The sequence below is a fragment of the Camellia sinensis genome, chromosome 2 (genome assembly GCF_055761805.1).
Source record: "Camellia sinensis isolate YWXY chromosome 2, ASM5576180v1, whole genome shotgun sequence".
NCBI classification, from domain to species: Eukaryota; Viridiplantae; Streptophyta; class Magnoliopsida; order Ericales; family Theaceae; genus Camellia; species Camellia sinensis.
This window is the reverse complement of record NC_138962.1, coordinates 100,253,952-100,275,274: the sequence shown is the minus strand read 5'-3', so window position 1 is coordinate 100,275,274 and position 21,323 is coordinate 100,253,952. Positions and strand designations below refer to the sequence as shown.

The 21,323-nt window shown below is 35.9% G+C and overlaps 1 protein-coding gene across 4 annotated transcripts; it reads left to right on the top strand.

Moving 5' to 3' along the window:
• The first annotated feature begins 695 nt into the window (after positions 1 to 695).
• Positions 696 to 13,041, top strand: LOC114294796 (putative disease resistance RPP13-like protein 1). 4 transcript variants are annotated; one of them, XM_082915265.1, is made up of 6 exons: positions 696 to 5,190; positions 6,089 to 6,172; positions 7,716 to 7,921; positions 8,002 to 8,191; positions 8,345 to 8,523; positions 12,779 to 13,041. In XM_082915265.1, exon 1 carries the CDS (start codon positions 814 to 816, stop codon positions 5,173 to 5,175), a length of 4,362 nt encoding a protein of 1,453 aa, XP_082771391.1. In that variant the 5' UTR covers positions 696 to 813; the 3' UTR covers positions 5,176 to 5,190; positions 6,089 to 6,172; positions 7,716 to 7,921; positions 8,002 to 8,191; positions 8,345 to 8,523; positions 12,779 to 13,041. The 4 variants fall into 4 exon arrangements, with proteins under 4 accessions (XP_082771391.1, XP_082771390.1, XP_082771389.1 ...); XM_082915264.1 differs by lacking the exon at positions 12,779 to 13,041 and having other exon boundaries at positions 8,345 to 8,720; XM_082915263.1 differs by lacking the exon at positions 12,779 to 13,041 and having other exon boundaries at positions 7,747 to 8,191; positions 8,345 to 8,720.
• Positions 13,042 to 21,323: the final 8,282 nt, after the last annotated feature.

Here is a 21,323-nt window from a genome sequence, read left to right as displayed (position 1 = left end):
TTTAAAGATATAGTTTTGCTCTTTTTAATGATATCAACTTTATATAAGTTAAATATACATGTTAAAAGTTATTTGTATTTTATAACATGGAAATGGTTTTAGAGAACGGGTTGGAGGAATAAATCCTTCATATATAAAGATATAGAAGGTGGATTAGAGATGTTCTAACGAAGTTATTATAATTGGGAAAATTTCAATTCAGGATGATTTTGAAAAATAATTACAAATAAACAGTAAATTTTATAAATATTAATAATTAAAAATATTATTTTTTCCATAAATTTATAATAATTTTATGAAACTATCACTCATCCATAATTTTCCCATTGTAATTTAGCAATAACAATTACAGTCATGGAGTTAGTTTTTCTAACAACTGTTTTTATTTTCTATCAAAATTTTCTTTTAAGGAAAATGTTTGGTGGCCACAAATTCTGTGGCTCAAATGGCCCGAAACTGTCAAAACGATCGTTTTAGGTGTTTTGAGCCATTTGAGCCACAGAATTTGTGACCACCTAACATTGTCGTTCTTTTAAAGTCCTACTAGCTAGCTGCCACTCAAGTAAAAGGAAAGGAAATGAGTAAAAATGTTGCAAAATGGGCCATTGACAATGAGAGGCCAGTATTTTTTTCTCTGTGATTATGATTTCAAAAGTAGAGAGCAGAGAGAAGCATCCAAAATCATATTTCTTTATTCAATCAGGGCCGGCTCTGAATTTCCTCTCTCTCTCTCTCTCTCTCTCTCTCTCTCTCTAATATTGCTCTGTTTCATACATTCCTTCCTGGGATCTTTTGCAGCAAAGACGAGTAGACATGGAAGTGGTGGGAATCTTCGTCTCTCCCTTGCTAAAAGCTGTGATTAACAAGCTGTTGTCCTCTGATTTAATCGACTTGGCACGTCAAGGGGGTGTCGACACTTCCATCAAGAAGCTGAAGAAGTCATTTGAAGATATAAATGATGTTCTTTCTGATGCAGAGGACAAGCAGATATCCGACAAGGCTGTCAATAAGTGGCTGAAAGAGCTCCAGCATTTGGCTTACGATGCGGACGATGTGTTGGACGAGTTTGGCACTGAAGTTCTACGCAAAAAGCTGATCATGGCAGATGCTGATGTTGGTGAGGCCAGCACAAGTGGTAAGGTACGACGATTCCTCCTTCCTACTTGTTGCACTGGTTTTACTCCAACTGCGATTTCATTCAATTTTGCAATTCGGTCCAAGATAAAGAAGATCAATGGTCAGTTACAAGATGTTACTACAAGAATTAAGGAACTTGGTTTGGTCAAAAAGGCTATTGGGGGGACTCATAAGCCTACAAATGCGTGGCCGAGACGAGAAACCACATATTTGCTGGATGATCCTTTTGTTTGTGGCAGAGATGAAGATAAAAAACAGATTGTTGAATTGCTTCTTAGAGATACACCAACTCAAAACAAAGTCGATGTCATTCCCATCACCGGCATGGGTGGGATTGGCAAGACTACTCTGGCTCAACTCATTTATGATGATGATGGTGTCAAAAACCATTTCGATCTAAAAGCGTGGGTTTGTGTATCTGAGGAGTTTGATGTTAAGACAATAACAAAGGCAATTCTGGAGTCATTCACTCTCCAGTCATGCGATTTGACAAAGTTAACTGACCTTCAAAGTAAACTTGAGGTCATGCTGGCAGAAAAAAAGTTTTTGCTTGTTTTAGATGATGTGTGGAACCATAGAGATGAAGAGTGGAGTTCACTACAATCTCCATTGCGAGCTGGAGCACATGGAAGTAAAATCATTGTGACAACACGAATCGCAGCTGTTGCGGAAAAGGTGATGACGATTAAATTTCACAATTTGCCAAGCTTATCACCTGATGTTTGCTGGTTAATATTTTCCCGTCATGCATTCAAGAATATAAATACTAGTGAACATCCAGAATTGGAATCAATTGGCAGGCAAATTGTTGCCAAGTGCGGAGGCTTGCCACTGGCAGCAAGGGCCCTCGGTGGCTTATTACAATGTAAACAAAATGAGCATGAATGGAAAATGGTACTAACTAACAATATATGGGATAAACCATACGAGGAAAGTGGCATTCTACCAGCACTGAAATTGAGCTATCATCATCTCCCTTCCCATTTGAAGAGGTGCTTTGGTTATTGTGCAATTATCCCAAAGGATTACGAATTTGGGAAGGATGAATTAGTCTTGTTATGGATGGCAGAAGGTTTAATTGAACACTCAGAAGGTGGAGAACAAATAGAAGATGTAGGCCGTAGGTATTTTCACGAATTGGTGTCTAGGTCATTTTTCCAATTGTCAAGGCATAATAAATTGCTATTCATAATGCATGACCTCATCAATGATTTGGCTCAAGCAGTTGCAGGGGACATCTGTTTTAGGTTGGAGAATAATTTAGAGGGTGGCAAGCAGAACAAGATTTCAGACAAAGCTCGACATTCATCTTTTGTTGGTAGTGAATATGAAGGAATTAGAAAATTCAAAGCTTTCGATGATGCCAGATGCTTACGAACCTTCTTAAGGTTTCCGCCGAGTGCATTCAACTGCACAACAAGGTACTTGATTCATGATTTGTTGCCAATGCTAAAGTGCTTACGTGAGTTGCGTTTGTGTTATTCTGGGATAGATGAACTACCAGATTCCATTGGAGATCTAAAGCATCTACGGTACCTTGATGTATCCCATTCTCGAATTAGGAAGTTACCTGATTCGGTGGTAACTCTCTACAATTTACAAGTCTTGTTTTTGAAATTTTGTTTTGCACTTGAGAAGTTGCCTCTAAACATGGGGAGGCTAGTGAACTTGCGCCACTTTGACATGACTGGAGTGCATATTCCATCATCAGAAGAGATGTCACTACATATAGGTAAATTAACTAATCTCCAAACATTGTCAAATTTTATGGTGGGTAAAGATCGTGGGCGTAAGATAGGAGAGTTGAAAAACCTATCACATATTCAAGGGGCAATACACATATCAAGAATGGAGAATGTCGATGGTGTTAAGGATGCAGTGGATGCCAATTTAATGTCTAAGGAGGAGTTAAAAGAGTTATCACTAGACTGGGATGACTCTCATAGTTCACAGAATGACATATTTGAGAGGGATGTGCTTGACGTGATGAGGCCTTTCAAATTTTTGGAACGACTCACCATCAGTGGGTATCGTAGTACAAAATTTCCAAACTGGGTTGGAGATGTTTCATTCTCTAAAATGGTATTCATGCGATTAAAAGGTAGTAAATATTGCACATCTTTGCCACCACTTGGACAACTACCCGTGCTTAAAGACCTTTACATTGAAGGAATGAGTATAATAAAGCGCCTAGGTTGTGAGTTCTATGGGCAGCAGTGTGGTGCCAAACCTTTCCCCTCTCTAGAGAGACTGAGCTTTGAGTTTATGACAGAATGGGAGGATTGGTCTGCTTTTGAAACAGAGGGAGTTCAGCCGTTCAGTCATCTCAGTGAGCTTTCCATCATAAATTGTCCCAAACTTGTTGGAAGATTACCAAATGATCTTCCTTGTCTCAATTCTCTCAAAATTGTTCGTTGTCCACAGTTATTGATTGATGTTTCGAGCCTCGTTCAGCCATCACTTGCGTCCTTGTCAATGAATTATGTTATGCTCCCAAGCCTTCCAGCACTCTTAGGGATCAAGAACACGATCGAACTTGGTTCCCTCACCTTGGATATTAGCCATGTTACAGTTCTCGACTCCCTCTGCGATCCAAGCCCAACTGATGAAGAGTTACTGGCTAATGAAATGTCTAAGCATTTGACTTCAATAACTGCTTTGCGTATTTCTCATGTTGAAAAACTGGTGTTCCTACCGACATGGTTTACTCAAGATTTGACGCGACTCGAGAAATTGGACATTAGTAACTGCCAAGAACTCTTAACATTGTGGCAGAATAAGGTGAGAATACAACTATGTCTCCCTGCCCTCTGCCATTTGAAGATTTCTTGTTGCCCCAAAGTCGTTTGCTTGTTTGAAGAAGAGCAAGAAAAAAAAGGAAAAGGTTCGAAAAAGCAGCAACATGAGGGGCTGCCTTGCATGACGAGACTCGAGTATTTAACAATTGAAGAGTGTGGAATGCTGAAGAAACTGCCACAAGATCTGCACACATACACATCTCTTGGGGTGCTTAGAATCAACGGTTGTGCAAGTCTGATCTCTTTTCCAATGAAAGGTTTGCCATCTATGCTGAGAGAACTTGGGGTTTCAGGGTGTGATGCTTTGGAGTCCCTACCCGAGTTGATGACACTCAATAATCTGCAAGAGTTAAAGGTTTCTGAATGTGCATCACTCACATATTTATTGTCAAGAGGTGGGCTACCATCCACACTAAAACAACTTGGGATTGAGGGTTGCAGAAATCTGGAGTCACTTTTTGCAGAGGAAGGGATCAAAATTGATTGTCTATCTCTTGAAACTATTTGTATCAAATTTTGTTGGAGACTCAAATCTTTACCTGAAGCCAATAATCTCAGGAATCTCAGTGAATTGCAGATAAACTATTGTTATAATCTGGAGCCCCTGTCACTTGGCGGTCATGATGAGAACAACAACAACATGAACCAACTCAGTTCGCTTCAAAAGCTGTGTTTATATAAATGCAGAGCAGGAATGGTCTCCTACTTTGTGAAGGAAGGGAGTTTCCCCACCAACATCACTTCCCTTGAAATCGGGGATTTCGTCGGTCAACTTCCAGTTCCGCCTCCATCTCCATTAGAGTGGGGTTTGCACAAACTCTCTTCTCTTACAACACTCCACCTTGATGGCGGAGGTTGGCCGTGGGGAGATACGGTGTCCTTTCCAGAAGAAGGGATGTTCCTGCCCACCTCTCTCATCAATTTGACCATCAGAAAATTCCCAAATCTGGAAAGACTCTCTTACGAGGAGTTTCAAAACCTCACCTCTCTCCAAACACTTGAAATCTGGAGTTGCCCTAGGCTCGCGTCCTTTCCAAAGGAAGGGTTGCCTCCCTCTCTTTTGCATCTATGGATCTGGCACTGCCTTGAGCTTGCGACCTTTCCAGAACAAGGATTCCCTCCCTCGCTTTTGTCACTGTGGATCGTAGATTGTAATCCAATACTGAAACAGAAGTGTGCAAAGGGGAAAGAATATTGGCCCATCGTCCAATACATTCCTAAAGTAGATTTGGAAGTATAAGCAGCCACCTGCAAGGTACAAACAAACAAACACAAAATCTGTCCTACCATTTTTATTTATTTATTTGTATTCTCATTACCAATTTCAGATTTTTATCACAAATGAGGATTTATTATATTTGCATCCTCTACCATCACAATATAAAAATTAAAAGGTACAGTAAAAAATAATAAATTTTAAATTTGATCTTATACATATCAAATAATTTGTTTTAGTTTAATATTTAAATTTTTATTAAACAACTTTTCAACTTACAAACAAGCAAACACAAAATTTGTCATACCTATATTGGAGCATGTATATATTTTATATATTAAATTATTAAATATATAATTATATTCTAATTTTTTTTTTCTCTATTTAGTTAGTTGTAATATATTTGTTAAAATATGAATTTTTGTTAGAGATTGGTATCAATTACAAATTATCTTTATTAAGTATAAATAAATATTATGTAAATAGAAAGTAATAATAAGTTTGAGTTGTTTTTCTTTTATTTCTTCAAGATTTGTATGCTTGAGAGATTCGATCTCACTTGAAAGCGAGTTTATTCCTAGAAATGAGCGAGTTTCTTGATGGTTTCTTATTTGTTTGGTTTTACAATTTTCTCAAAATTATTTTCAATCACTTTTTTCTATCTCTTCTCTCATTCTCTCACATCCTACACATCAATCAATCACTTTTTCTCTCATACCCATCTATTCAACTACAAAAAAATTTCAAATCATTCCAAACTACAAACCTACAAAACTAATTTCAAAATATACAACCAAATAAATTTTCAAATTTTGAAAACTCTTTTCAGTCTTGTGTTTCAAAATTACTTTCAAAACTAAACCAAACATAGCCTATGTGGGCAGTTTAAATAGTGAATCCCACTAACTATTGTTGTTGTCACCCTTTTGCTCTCCAGGGCTTTGTTGTTGTGGAAACAAACTAGGATGTATTCATACTTACTGTCTAAGCTGCATTGCGAGATCTTGTGCCTCTTTTCAAGGTATGCCAGAATTATGCTTGATAAAAGACTTTGGCTGCTCTGATTTAACTCAATGCTTCTTGGCTTTGGGGAGAGCTACAATTTTGAATGCAATGGGTCGCTATTTTTTGAGTTTTAGAATTATCATGGGTTTTTTTTTTTTTAAATTTCTTTTCAGAATATATTCATATACTATTGTCTAGTCATGGCGAAAGCTCTCATAAGTAATAAACGAGCAAGAGATATATGAAGAAAATTGAGAATAAAGTCCTTTCCTGAGACTGCAATTGTAAACGCCTCCCTATTGCACATTGTCATGCAAGACTTTCGATCATTAAGACTTCCATGCCTTGCAAGAAGGGATTTTTTTTTTTTTAATATCAAGTTGTATTTTTAAACCATCCTGCTTGCATGCTGGATTACATTTGACAGTTACAAAGCCACACGTAATCTTGTCAAAATCCATGTGGGTAATCTGTTCTAGTAGCTGGAGGGATTTAGGCTTCCTTTATTAAAGGGGAGTTGAGAAACCATCTACCCTACTTGGAGTATTATTTAGAATTCAAATCCAAGGCAAATATTCAAAAAAATATAGGAAACTATTAGAAATTGGCATACTGTATAGAGTTTTTGTGTTTGTTTGTTTAAATTTACATGTTGATTTGTTTAGACTTGTCATGAAGTGGGTGATATGGAAAACAATAAGAAGAAAACATAAGGGGAAGTTCATCTAATAGTAACAAATAGTTCTCTAATCTTTGATAAAATCGGGTTCTTTTCCGGATGGGGTTGACCAAAGACTAAAGTATCTTAGCAGACACTAGCGAGAAATCCTCGCTACTTTGCCACTTCAAAAATCTTCCGGCAAACTCCAAAACATGAAATATTAAAAAATGTTTGGAATGAGAGTCTTAGCTTTAGATATATTTATTCTACTAGATCATAGGCTATTTAAAAAATAGTCGATTACGCTGTTCAAGCTTGGTGCCACATTAGGAAGATATTGCTCATAGTTTGTATTTGCCTAAATGTTATTCATCGGTAAAGGGATAAGTTTGTCATTCATCAATGAAGGGATCAGTTTTGGCTCGAAAATGTAAGGTAGAATATCAGCTTCCAAATCTTATACTGTTTCTGAAATTACAAAAGAACCTGTATAATGCTTTCAAAAATGGTATTACGACAAAACATGCCAGTATCAATTTCTAGTTGTCTGTAATTTTTAATCTTATCTTTTGAAACCAAACTTTTTCTTAGCTACTCCAACAGGTAAAATAGGAAATGACTTCTTAAAAGGTCTCAGAAGATAACATGGGATGAAATAGCTGAATTCTAAAAAAAATGAAAGGACTTCCAAGTAATGATAGTTAATGAAATGATAAAATTTGGCCCTTTAATTGTGGTTTCCTCTAAAAGAGCTTGTGCTTGGTTGCAATTTCAATTTATTTTTTGTTAAGCAAATTTGCTTGCCTTCTAGGATATAATTAATTTTCACTACAATTGTGTTCATGTATATTACTTTGAACATCTTATCAACTTATGGATTTGTTTCCATATCTTGCAGTAAGTTTTTGAGGATGCTTGCAACTTTGCAGGAGAATATGGAGGTTTGTTATGGAAAGACTCAAGATAGATGGCAGAGAAGGCAGAAATACTAGTGCACATCTGAGAATTCCCACATGATCAAAGGCAATAGAAAGCACAGAAAAGGAAAGAAAGAAGCAAAGAAGAGAGAAATTGTACATAGTTGCTTTTTGGCTATTTAGCTTGGTAAGATGGGATTTTAATAAAGCTCTTTCAGCTAAGCAAGGTTGGCGGTTGCTTACTATCCAAATTCAAATTTTCTAAAGCTAGCTTGAGGAGTAAACCATTGACATTGTTTAGAGGAGTATTTGGAGTGCAAAGTATTTTTTGGAGGCTGCGCTGCACTGGCATATTGGGAATGGAAGGTCTATGAAGATTTGGAAAGATATATGGATTCCAAGGCCTTACTCTTACAAACCTATTTCTGTTACAAAATTCTTGCATGCTGATGCTAAGGTTTGCTCTCTCATTTATGAAGTTTTCATCAAATAGTGCTTTTTTGTTTGGATTTTGAAGTTGAGTTGATATGTAAAATCCCACTTTGCCCAAGGCTTGCTTATGATATACTGGTTTGGTGCTTTACTAAAAATGGCCTTTTTTTCTGTTTAGTTGGCATATCATTTGGAGATGGTTTTGTGAAGCAGAAAAACGCAAGTCAGGTCAGATGCTGGGAGTTTTGAAAGGGCATTTTCAAAAAAGATTTGGTTGCTGAAATTTCTGCATAAAGTGAAAATCTTTGCATGGAAAACATGTTCGAATATCCTTCATGTTCAATCAAAGTTGAGGAGGTGCAAATTAATTCAATTCAATGACTGTTATTTCCCTTTTGCTGCAGAAGTTTGGTCATTAAGCCCTCTTTACTCTGTTCTAACCATGCGCTGCTTAAAATTTTCTATTCTTGATCTAGGAGTTTAGCCAAAAGATGGATGTATCGCCTTTGAGATTATTCTTTTTTTATTTGCTGGAGTATTTGGAACAATCACAATGATTGGGTTTTTTGCTTGGTATGTGGCTGATTACTTACAAGGTTATAACAATACATAGCTCAAGGTGCCGACTCTTGTTAAAAAAAAAAAGATCTTTCTGTTGGGAAAATGGTTTATAGCCATGAGGTTTTGCTAAATTTGGAGCCAAAATTAAGTGGAACCCACTTATTATTTTTGGTCGATCCAAAGGCAAAGTTGTTCATTGCTATGTGAAGATAAATATTATGTATTTGGTTGGTGAAAACCATTTACGGGTGAATGAGAAATCGGCGCCAAAGTGAGCCATTGGAAATGACTCATGTTGGTGGGTTTCTACGTTTGTTGTTATTCCCTTGTCCCACATAGGAAACAAGAAGGAAGATGAAAGGATTTACATAATCTAAGTTCCTAGAAAGGCTTGGGCACTAAGGGCACCCAAGTTTTGTAGAGGGGGAGGACCTAGACAAAGCTAACCCTACTGGTGAGCACCATACCCACTGGCTCAGATCTGGGTTGGGTCAAGGTTGTGCGTTGGGTCAAAAGATATTTGTGTATATATTTTTTGCAAGGAATTTTTTTAATTATTTTTTTCAAATTCCCTCCAGTTTTATTTCTTCTTCTTCCTGAACAGGTGTGTCTGTTCAGATTCAAACAAAAAGTTTTCAATGGCAACCCTTTGCCATTGTTGCACTAGTTTGGACCTTTCCGAACAGGTTCCTAACAGCCTATATAAAGGCAACCCATTTCCAGAATTTATTAATTCAATTCCATCCTGTTTTTTTGTCCTCTCTTGCATTATTCTTCATATTAGTTTTTGAGAGAATTAAGAGAGTTACAGAACATAGGTTCTGATTCGCTGTGCAGAATTGAGTGTAGTGCTGCTTCAATATTGCGAAGATCATTGTATCTTGAGAGATAGATGCCATCATACCGTAAGCACTTGTACGGTGGCGAATCTATCTTAAAGACAGAGTGTCATACACTCGACTTGATCATCAACTTTGTTAAATATGTTTTCGGTAAATAAATTCTGTAAGAAAATTTATTTTATTTGTTTGACTTGTTTCTGTTTTTCTTATTATACACAGAAGATTGTTCTAACAGTTTCCAATTGTAAAATATATTTTTATGTATTTTCTAAGTGTTTTGTGAAGAAAATAATAGAAAGGATATGTGGACAGTTTAAATAGCGAAATCAACTAACTATTTTTGTTATTACCTTTTTGTTGTAAAGGGCTTTATTGTTGTGGAAACAAACTTTTGGATGTATTCATAATCATTGTCTACACTACATTGCAAGATTTTGTGCTCTTCTCAAGGTACTTTGTATGTTCTGATTTAAATTAAGGCTTCCTGTCTTTGTAGAAAACTACAACTTTAAATGGAATGGGTTGTTATTTTATGAATTATAGAAATGTCATGAGGTTTTTTATTAAATATATTGATTTACTTTTATCCAGTCATAGTGAAAAATCTCGTATATGATAAAGGAATAAGAGATATATCAAGCAAATTGACAACAAATTTCTTTCCACAGACCACAATTGAAAATCTTCCCTAAGACACACACTTAGGCAAGACTTTTGATAATTTAGACTTCCACGCCTTTGCAAGAAGCAAAACTTTGTAAAATATCACGTTGTGTTTTTAAACCTTTCTCCTTGTATGCTAGACAACATTTGACAATTATGAAGCCACCTAGTTTGGCCTACAACAAACTTTTTGTTTAATATATTCTTATAGAGTTTTTTTTTTTCTTCTTCAAAATTACATGTTGATCTGTTTAAACTTGTTGGGGAGTGGGCGATATGACAAAGAACAAGAAGAAATCAAAAGGGGAAATTCATTTAATAGTAATAAATGGTCTCTTGATAAAAATGGTTTTCTTTTCCAGATAATGTGGTTGACCAAAGACCAACATCTTAAACACTGAAGAGAAATCCCTGGTTGCTTTGTCCCTCCAGAATTCTTTTGGCAAACTCCAAAACATGACATGGTAAAAATGTTTGAAATGAGAGACTTTCCCTTTGGATACATTTATTCTACTAGATTGTTAGATATTATATATATATATATATAAATTGAAGTCATTGTCATTTACCATTTACTAGCTTGGTGCCAAATTAGGAAGCCATTGCTCATTGTTTGTATTCGTCTAAATTCTATGCCTATATTTGCCATTCATTGATGGAGGAATCAATTTTTGTGCTAAAAATGCAAGGTAGAATATCAACTTCCAAATCTTATTGTAGCTGCAATTACAAAGAAACCTTGTATAATGCTTTCAAAAACGGCATTATGTTAAAACAGGAAAGTATCGATGCCAAGTTGTGTAACACTTCGTATTCCTTGGACTAGTAGGATAGCTCTTGACACTCTTATTATTGTACTTGGGGCCTCTTTGGTTCATTTTGGAATATTGATTGAGGTGGTATCATAATGGTAAAGTATGATTAAGCCAAAAACATTGATTCGGATAATTACTCTTTTGCCTTTTTTTCTTTCCACACTTTGAATCTGGATGTAAGGCTAAAACCATTGGAATCTCGTTTCCGGGGCTTCGATTTAGACACAAGAATGACCCAAAATGGAGTCCGGATGAAGGAGTTTTGCCCATTTGAAATTTGAGCAACTGTGTTAGAAGCAAGTCCACGCGAGCAAACTTTTGATTACTCAAGCGGTTTTTGCGAATTTCAAAGATTCTGGGAGCTTTCTTTCTTTGCTCGAGCCAAGTTTTGACTGCTCGAGTGGTCAGTTTGAAATCTGGCACTTTAAAGTCACTTTTTGGCCTAAACTCTTCATTCTTTTTCCTTTCTTCTCTCCCTTTCCTCCATACCTGAAACCCTAGACCTCCAAATCTTGATTTCATCCATTTTTCACCAAGAATTGACCATAGATCTTATATTAAAGGTGAATAACAAGAGAAGATCAACATTTTGACTGATTAGATTGCGATTTCTTCGAGGTGTTTCTTTGGGTTTGCATCTTCTTGTCTTCATTCTTGAGGTAGGGGTACTTTTAACTTGATATATTTATGATTTGAGATATATATGTGATATTTTCTTAGTTATAATAATGTATGAGATGATTTTGTGATATAAAGTGGGATTGTTGAATAAAAAGTGGTTTTCCTCCATATTTTGGAAAAGTTTATGCATATCCTTGATTATTGTTAGAAATGGTGAATATTGACTCTTTATGTGTAAAGGAGGGAAAGCCTCAATTTTTTTTCCCAAACACCCTAGTCTTCAAATTTTATTTAATAATGGGTTTGGCCAAATTGACTCTTAAATCTTGAAATTGGGTGAAGGATTATGGAAATGGTGTTAAGATATGATATTTTTGAAGCTCTTTGAGTATATGTATTGAGATTGATAAATGTTGAGATTGGAGAAATCTTTTCGTTGTTGATATTATTAATGTTGTTGTGGATTGAACAAATCTTAGGGAAAATTTATTTGAAAACTCATGCATCATGTGCATCATAATTTCTCTTGTGATCCTAAAATTTTGTGGATGATTGGAAAGTATTAGAAAGGGCGGTGAATAGCATATGAGTCTAGGTAGTTGAGTCGGGGTTTTGGTAATGGGTTGTGTGTTGTATTTGGTACCCGCTCTAGGAGTTAAGGTGCCCAATTGCCCTGTCTTGTGCATATCACTGGACAAATGTGGGAAAGGTTTTTGGGTGTCCACGAGCCTGCCATTTATGGAGTTGGCGAATGTGGAAAAACTTCATTTTGGTTGTCCACAAGCCCACCATTTCAGGAATCGGCGAAAGTGGAGAGGGAAGGTTTTGGGTACCTATCGCCCCGCCATTTTTAGAGTTGGCAAATGTGGGAATATTTTATGTATATAAATCAATAGATGTATGTATAGTTTTGCAGCTCTTGCTTAGGATGTCATAGCGTATTTACCACCCCATGTTTGTAGACGAGAAACATTTTTGGTTTTAAAAGAGAAAATATGGATTTCATCCTAACAAGTGCATGGCATGATCATATGCATCTCAATTATTTATATGTCTTGTTAATAGTATTTCCTATTGGGCATTAGCTCACCCCCACTAACAACATTTCAGGAATTAATGGCGTGACTCCGCCCAAGTGACAAGGCAGTGAAAATTTTGAATGGAGCACGTGGGCATATTGGATGTTATTTGTTGAAGCTTCGAGCTAATGTGTGCTGGGACTGAATGTCCACCCTTTTGTGTAACCAAGTGGCTTCCCTTGAAACTTGTACGCCATTAGGGCATCTTTATTTTTGTGAACTATAACTTGTATCGTGAACATAAGATGTAATAGTTTAATATAGTTCAATGAGAACGAGATTTACTTAATGAGAGATAATATTTTTCTTAAAGCATTATCTTACGAGAAATGGATTTATTTGATGGAAACCGGTGAATAATTAATTAAAAATTGACTATATAAAGGTTTACAATTTTGGGGGCGTTACAAGTTGTCTATAACTTCATGTTATCTTTTGAGACCTTTTAAGAAATTATGTCATCTTTTAACAGATAGAGTAGCTAAGACTTTACAGTAATAGCTAATGAAATCATAAACTTTGGTCCTTTACTTGTGTTTTTCTTTAAAAGAGCTTGAGCTTGTTTGCTAATTTTATTTATTTTTTATTAACCAAATTCTCTTGCCTTTTTTGGATTTTTTTCATAGGACATAACTATGCCCTTGCAAGTGCATGGGACTCTCTTTCTTGCGGCCTTGGTTGCTTTGAAAAGTTAGCAGGTATGTTTTGTTCAAAATAGGAAATGGGTATGCTCTAAGAAGCACATACACGGATACATGACATGACACTGACACGTGAACATACAAATTTTCAAAAACTCCAGGACACAGCACATTGGGGATACATGTAAAACATATAATTTTATACATTTGTTATATGTTATATTTTTAAATATTTAATATGTATTTTATGTCAAATATTTAATTTATCAAATTTATCAACCTTAGATATATTTTTTTAATAAACAAAATTATTATATTTTTTTGTTGAAAAAAATAGTCCTCAACGTGTTCTTAGAGTGTCCTCAGCGTGTCCCTAACGTGTTCTCAGAGTGTTCCTAACATGTACTTAGCGTGTCCCAACGTGTCTGCACCGTGTCCCAAGCGTCCCAGTATGTCCGACTCTTTCCAGCGTGTCAGACACCTGTATATGACCTCAGAAGAGTTGTCTGTGCTTCATAGTATGCTTTATTTGTTTTGTATTCTTTTTTTGATAAATAGTTTTCTTTTCTTTTCTTTTTTTTATTTGGGTGGTTTTTGTTTTTTGTTTTCTTGGTAAGTATGTTTGCATGTGTGTGTGGATATGTGTGAGGTGGGAGTAGTTGATAATAAATAGAGTTTTTAAAGTTATAATTAATGGTGAAATCTTGCTCCTTTTCTTTTGTTGATCAATGTGAAATCTTGCTTTCTTTGAAAGCCCTGAATGGGATGCTCTAACCTGCTAGAATGTGGATGACTTGGATGGCTACATAGGACTAACTTTACGACTTATATGTAATATGTCAATATTACTGCTCAAATACCATGTGTTCTACCAAATATATTTTTACATTTTCTATATTCTCTAAGGTGTAGAACAGAAGTATAAATGTAGCCCAATTTTTGTTCTTATATAAATCTAGCCATAATTTTTTCGTTATTTACAGGGGCCAAAAAAAAAAAAAGATTTGTTTGTTTGTTTATTGGTTTGTTTGTTCTATTAGAATATAATTTACTTCTTTGAAATTTGACCCTTTGTATTTTTAGATAATTTATTTTCTTCTTGTTAGGTTTTTATTCTTGGCAATCCCGTTTGACAAAACTCTTTTCAGTTGTAATTTTATTCAGTCTTTTATTTCAGTGAGGCTAAGAGTTTTAGATGCGAATCCAACCCGAATTATGCCCTGCAGAGATGTTTTAGAAGTTAATTCTTTCATGTTTGCCACTTCGCTGACTATGGCAGGGATCGAGCGGCCATTTGTGCACTCGGGCGGAGAATGTTTGGTTCCAGAAGTTTAACCTGTCTGTAAAAGTACTGGAAGTTTGGATTTTACACTCAAGTGAACTTTTCTGCGCTCGAGCGGCCATTCCTACGCTTGAGTAGAGAACACAATTCAGTTTTCTATAAATATGTGTTTTAGTCAGATTTTAGGGTACGACTTCCAGATCTTCTTTGAGGGTTCTAGGGTTTTCCTCTGGGGCTATTTTGCTAGTTTTTTTTTTTTATGTTTAATTAAGTATTTAACTCATGGTTTAAAAAGTATACATCAAAGGATTGTTTGTTTATTCTATACAAAAGAGAGAGTTGTTCCTCGGTGGATTCCGTAGAATTTGGGCCTGAAGCTTTGGTGGATTCTGGAGTGGCTCATTGTTGTGGATTCGACATTGGCGTTGTGGATTCAACGTTGGGCAAGACGATTCCAAGGTGAAGACCGTGATGGAAGAGGCATATAGGGGTCGGTTTAATTCGGACGTGGATTCGCTAGGTAATTAAGAGTACACTAGTGTAATTCCTTTTGTCTTCTTAGTGGATTGTTTTGTGGCTTTGGCCCGTGATCTTTTTATCACAATTGGAGGCGCTCCAATTGTGATTTTTCCACGTTAAAATCGTTGTGTTGATTTGTCTTGATTGATTGATTGGGATTGTTATTTACTGCTTAAAATTGATACATAATCACAAATCAATATCTAGGGGATTTCTAAATTTTTCAATTGGTATCAGAGCAGGTCGCTCTATCTTTTTTTAAAAATCTTTTAGAGCAAGATCTTGTTTGATTTGTGATAATGGATTCAATTCGTGAGGGAAATTCTATGGTTCGACCACCTCTACTTGACGGATCCAATTATTCATTTTGGAAAGCTCGAATGAGATCATTTTTAAAATCTGTTGATGAAAAAGTTTGGCAATCTGTCATTTATGGGTGGACCGAACCGACGATCACCGTTGATGGAATAACTTTTCCCAAACCAATTGATAAGTGGGACACAATTGATTACCAAAATAGTAGCTGGAATAGTAAAGCTATCAATTCTCTCTTTTGCGCCGTCACACCTGAAGAGTTTAGTCGTATTTACAATTGTGAAGTCACAAAAGAGGCTTGGGATATCTTACAAACTATTCATGAGGGCACTCCTTCGGTTAAACGCTTAAAATTTCAAAGGCTCACGTCTAGTTTCAAAAACCTTTCAATGAAAAATAGTGAGACCTTTGATGAATTTTATACGAAGTTGAGTGACATTGTAAATTCCAGCTTCAATTTAAATGAAAAAATACATGAATCCAAGGTTGTGGGAAAAATTTTGAGGCCCTTGCCCGATCGGTTCCAACCAAAAGTTACAGCTATTGAGGAGGCTCAAGATGTTGACAACCTCATGCTGGATCATTTGGTTGGAAATCTCCAAACTTATGAGGCACATAGAAACTTCAAAAAGAAACAAAAAGACAATATTACTTTGAGTAGGGCTCATACAGTTGGAAAGAATTCTGATGAGGATTGTGAGATTGACTCCAAGATTACGGATGCTGACTCCAAGATTACGGATGCTTTTGTAAAACAATTTGAAAAGTCTTTTCTGAAAAAGAATCCTAATCTTTTGGAGTCAACTCATAAATCCAAAGGCAAAGATAAATTCAAAATTAATTTTATAACCCAAAAAAAGAAAGGAAAGATACAAGGGAACTCTGAAAGAGTCCAATGCTATGAATGCCAAGGATTTGGCCACTTTGCTCAAGAATACCCTACTCGTTTGAGAAAGAAGAAAGCCCTCGCTATCACCTGGGATGATGAATCAAAAAGTGATAAAGATGAAAGTGACAACAAAGATCAAGGTGAAGAGGGACATGAACAATTTCTTGCTCTCATGGCAGCTTCCGAAACTAAAGGACGAATAGAGTATTCAAAGAGGCCGGTTGAGAATGCCACTGATAATGAATCCTCGGAGAATGATGACGAAGAGCTTCAGCAATCTTATGAAAAGTTGTATAAGGAATTTCTTAACTTATCCAAATTAAATGACAAGCTCACTACTAATAATGAGTGGTTCCATTTCACTTGGAATGCTGATATTGTTTTTCATCTGCTTCATGAGTACATTCGCCTACTCCACCAAATATAGATACACCTCCATGAGCTTCGACAATATTGTTAACCCTAAAGAGGACAACTTCCTCAGTCTGTTACAAACTTGCAGTTGCAGTTGTAAAACTATGCTTTTCAATATTTCTTCAATGATTTGTTGAAAATTTAAATAGAAAAATGTACTGACTATTGTATTTGATTCTTTGTTCTCAGGGCTTTCTTGTTGTGGAAAAAACTTTAGGATGTATGCATGGTCATCGTCTAAACTGCATTGCGAGTTTTTGTGCCTCTTCTCAAGGTATGCCAGAAATTTGCTTGAGTACTTTGGATGCTCTATTCTAAAATAATGTTGTATCCATTAATGTTGAAAACTCTCATGGATGATAAAGGAATAAGAGATAGAAAAAAAAATGATAAAAGGAGTAAGAGATATATCAAGATAATTGAGAAGTCCTTTCCATAATTAAAAAAAACCTCCCTCCAGCACACTCTTAGGAAAGACTTTTGACCATTTAAATTTCCAGACCTTGCAAAAAATCACTTTGTGTTTTCAGGCCTTACTCCTTGCATGCTATTCTACATTTGACAGTTAGTAAGCCACCTCATCTAGTCAAAATCCATGTGGGCAATCCATAGTTACTTTGCCACTCCAAAAATGACAATATGGAAGAATAATTGAAAAGCCTAGCCCACACTTTTCCTTAAAACTCAGGTATGAAGGAGAGGGAAACTAGAGTCTTATAACCAGCATAGTTGGGGCAACTTTAGGCGATATGGGACACATTCCAATACCTTCCTAGACCATAACATACAGTAACTGGACAAACGGCATACCAGTTACAGGCCTAGCCAAGCTCTGATACCAAATTGAAAAGTCCAACCCACACTTTTTAAAACCCAGGCATCAAGGAGAGAGAAACTGGAGCCTTATAACCAACATAGATGGGGCAACTCCAAGCGATATGGGACATATTCCAATAAGAATTGGTCATTTCATCTTTTACTTGATAGAGTAGCTAAGACTTTACAATAATAGTTAATAAAATGATGAAGTTTTTGGGATAAGGTAGGATATTTGGCTTCGCATTGGGCTTTTGTGTCTAGACCTTTCAAAATAAATAGATAAATAAAATGATGAAGTTTGGTCCTTTTTCCTTTAAGTGAACTTGAGTTTGGTTGCTAATTTCAATTTATTTGTTATTAAGCAAATTCGCTAGCCTTCTCATCTCCACTACAATTGTGTTCATGTATATTACTTTGAACCTCTTGTCCACTTATGGTTTTGTTTCCTTATCTTGCTGGTAGCTTTTGAGGATGCTTGAGACTCTGCACAAGAGTATGGAGGTTTGTTATAGGAAGACTAAAAATAAAATGGTAGTGCAGGCAGAAATACCCATGCACATCTGAGAATTCCCTTGTCGTCAAAGGCAATAGATTCTGTGTGCAATCTGCAAGAAACTAATTGAAGGGATTTGAATGTCTGGTTTGTGATGGTATGGAAAGTTAGATGGATTCCATACTGATGTTAAAGTTTGCTCTCTTGCTGACGAAAGCACTGGTGTCTAGAATGGAATGAAGTTATCATCAGATAGTGCTTTTTGGATTTTGAAGCTGAGTTGATATGTAAAATCTGTTTTTTCCCAAGCCTTGATGATGACATACTGGTTTGGCACTTTACTAAAAATGGCCTTCTTTTTTCTATTAATCGGCATATCATTGGGAGATAGATTTGCAAAGAACAGAAACATGGGTCAGCTCTTCAGATGGTGAGCAACAGCTCGTAGACCACCTAAAAAGGAATGAGTTTGAAAGGGCATTTGGGAAGAATATTTGGCTGCTGAAAGTTCTGAATAAAGGGAAAATCTGTTCGAATATCCTTCATGTTTAGTGAAACTTGAGAGGTGCAAAGTAATTCAACTTGATGACTGCTAACTTGTACATTAGCAGAAAATTAGTGCTGTTTTTGGTGATTTGAGTCAGCTTACAATGTGATTGACAGTGTTAGCACTGTAGTCATTCACTTCCACACCCAACACAACTTGTGGATCAATGCAGTTCTGGCCCCTTTTTAAGTCTCTTGACACATCTTCATTTGTAGCTCTGCTTAGATGGCTGATTTATTATAATTTAACTTTCTTCTAGTCTATGCCACAGAGGCCTAATTTAGTGTTCACATGTATTCACTTTCCAAGAGCATTCTTGAGAGAGAGTATGCTTTGTTAATTGCTTATATAAATGATGTAGAAGCACAATTACTTGAACAAAGTTCTGATCCTGTATTCAATTTAGTTGTTGTTCTAAGGCAACATGCTAGCTTGGCACTTGGAACATAAAAAATAAAAAACCCTATTGAGTAGTCAAGTATAAAATTGTCTGAAGGAAAAAATAAAATTGTCAAGTACAAAATTAAAAAATAAAAAATCCTATTGAGTCAAGTATAAAATTGTCTAAAGGAAAAAGATGAAATACATATATGTAGACATACATAATATATCTGTACCATTTATATATATGTATATTCCAAGCCTTAATCTCATATATCTCTTTAATTTCTTCCCATTATTGTCATAATGGCTGATAATATTATTCCTCATTCTATGGCTATCAACTTTAATCTTATTCTAGCATTGTAGTTGTGGAATGATTCTTTTGCTACATATAGATTAATATAATGTTGAAGAGCCTCTTGTTTCTTTATGGTAAAACACGAGACAGAAACCTCTTCTATACTGTTGGATTTCTCGTCTCAAGACTTATCTAGGCACTTTTTGTTTTACCAAGGAATGATATGCGTCTTGTCAAGAGGCTTAGAGTGGGCCTCATTGCCCTTTTGTCACGCCCTCAAATTAAACCCATAATCATACATTCATGAAACAAGAAAGAGATATCATATTCCCAACATCAGAGTATTCTTACAAGAGATATCGCATGTTGACAACAAAAGTAAATGCCCTATAGGCTTACAACTTTCCAAGTCAACACTTGGGTTCAACAAAAAATAGAGTTCTAACTCTTTACACAGAATAAGCCCTTGGCTTGATATACATGTAATACAAAAAGGGTAATCACAAAAGATCTCTTAGCCACTAAGCCTCCTAAGCTACGTCCTTGGAGGTGGCATGTCACCTGTACCTGAAAATGATGTCCCATATAGGGTGAGCCAATGCTCAGTAAAGATATGCTAAACATAATATGAGCAATAACTAAAACATTAGCATTTGATAAATGTTTAACTCATATAAACCAACTTATAACACAATCCAGTTCCATGACAAATATGTTCATGTTTCATTCCACTTTCCTTTACTTAACCAATTTCATATCATAAACATGGCTCAGAACCTGGCCAAACAATTAAATGAGACCACGTCCCATATTAAAACACTTCCATACTTCACAATTCACATGAGATTGCAACTCATATTAAAACACTTCCATACTTCAAATAATACACATATTTGTTGTATTAATGGAGTCCATCCCCTATCTCCTCCCAAACGGGTTTGAGAGTCCATCCCCATCTCCTCTCAAACCATGGAGTACATCCCCTATCTCATCCCAAACAAGTTTGAGAGTCCATCCCCTATCTCCTCTCAAACCATAAACTTATACAAAGTATTTAAACACTTATCATATACAATGATCAAGTAAGCACGTATTCACTGTGTTATTCCATCCGTCATGTTCAATGACATTTCCAATTGATTGGTTTTAATTCACCTAATCATCATGCAGTGTCTACAACAATCAAGACTATCCTCCACCGATATCCCAAAGCAATTATTTCTAAACAGATAATAAATGCATCAACAGATAAATTATCAACATTTTCGAAGGTGAGTGATTAATCAATCCAATTCCACCATTTATTCTTATAACTTCTCAATTTCATTATCTCATAATAAATGTCATTAATTACACTAATAACCCAAATAATCCCAGCTAATGTATTTTCCCCTTTTTCTCAATATTGACCCAAAGGCTCAAATATCATCGATAAACATCAATAACCTCATTTTAAGACCCAAAATACACATGTATTGGTCCAAAGAACAAAACCCCTCTTTATACATTTTGAAATCCTAACACCCAAAATTTCCCAACTACAACATTAAATCAAAACGACCACAAGTTTATGTCAAAAATCATAAATATGAGTAGTTATTCCTACCTCAAATTTCAGAGCTCAAAAGAGAAGATGAAGAAATTCGAAGGTGCTCCAAACCTAAAGATTTTCGGATCCACACAAAGCCCACACCAAGCTCTATACTTTTTACAAAGGGATTAGGGATGTGGATCACCAAAACTAGATGATTTTGTAGAGAGAAGTAGTATTCTAGAGAGAGGAGCTCTCAAATGAGGGTTTTGAAAAGTAAGAGAGAGAGAGAGAGTTGAAAAAGTGATTTAAAATGACCCAGCTGCAATCTGATATACGTATGACCCGCTCGAGCGTCAGACACAAAAACTTCATCCGCTCGAGTGCAAAAAGACTCGCTCGAGTGCCAAGGCACAACAGCAAGACGCTACCCGCTCGAGCGCA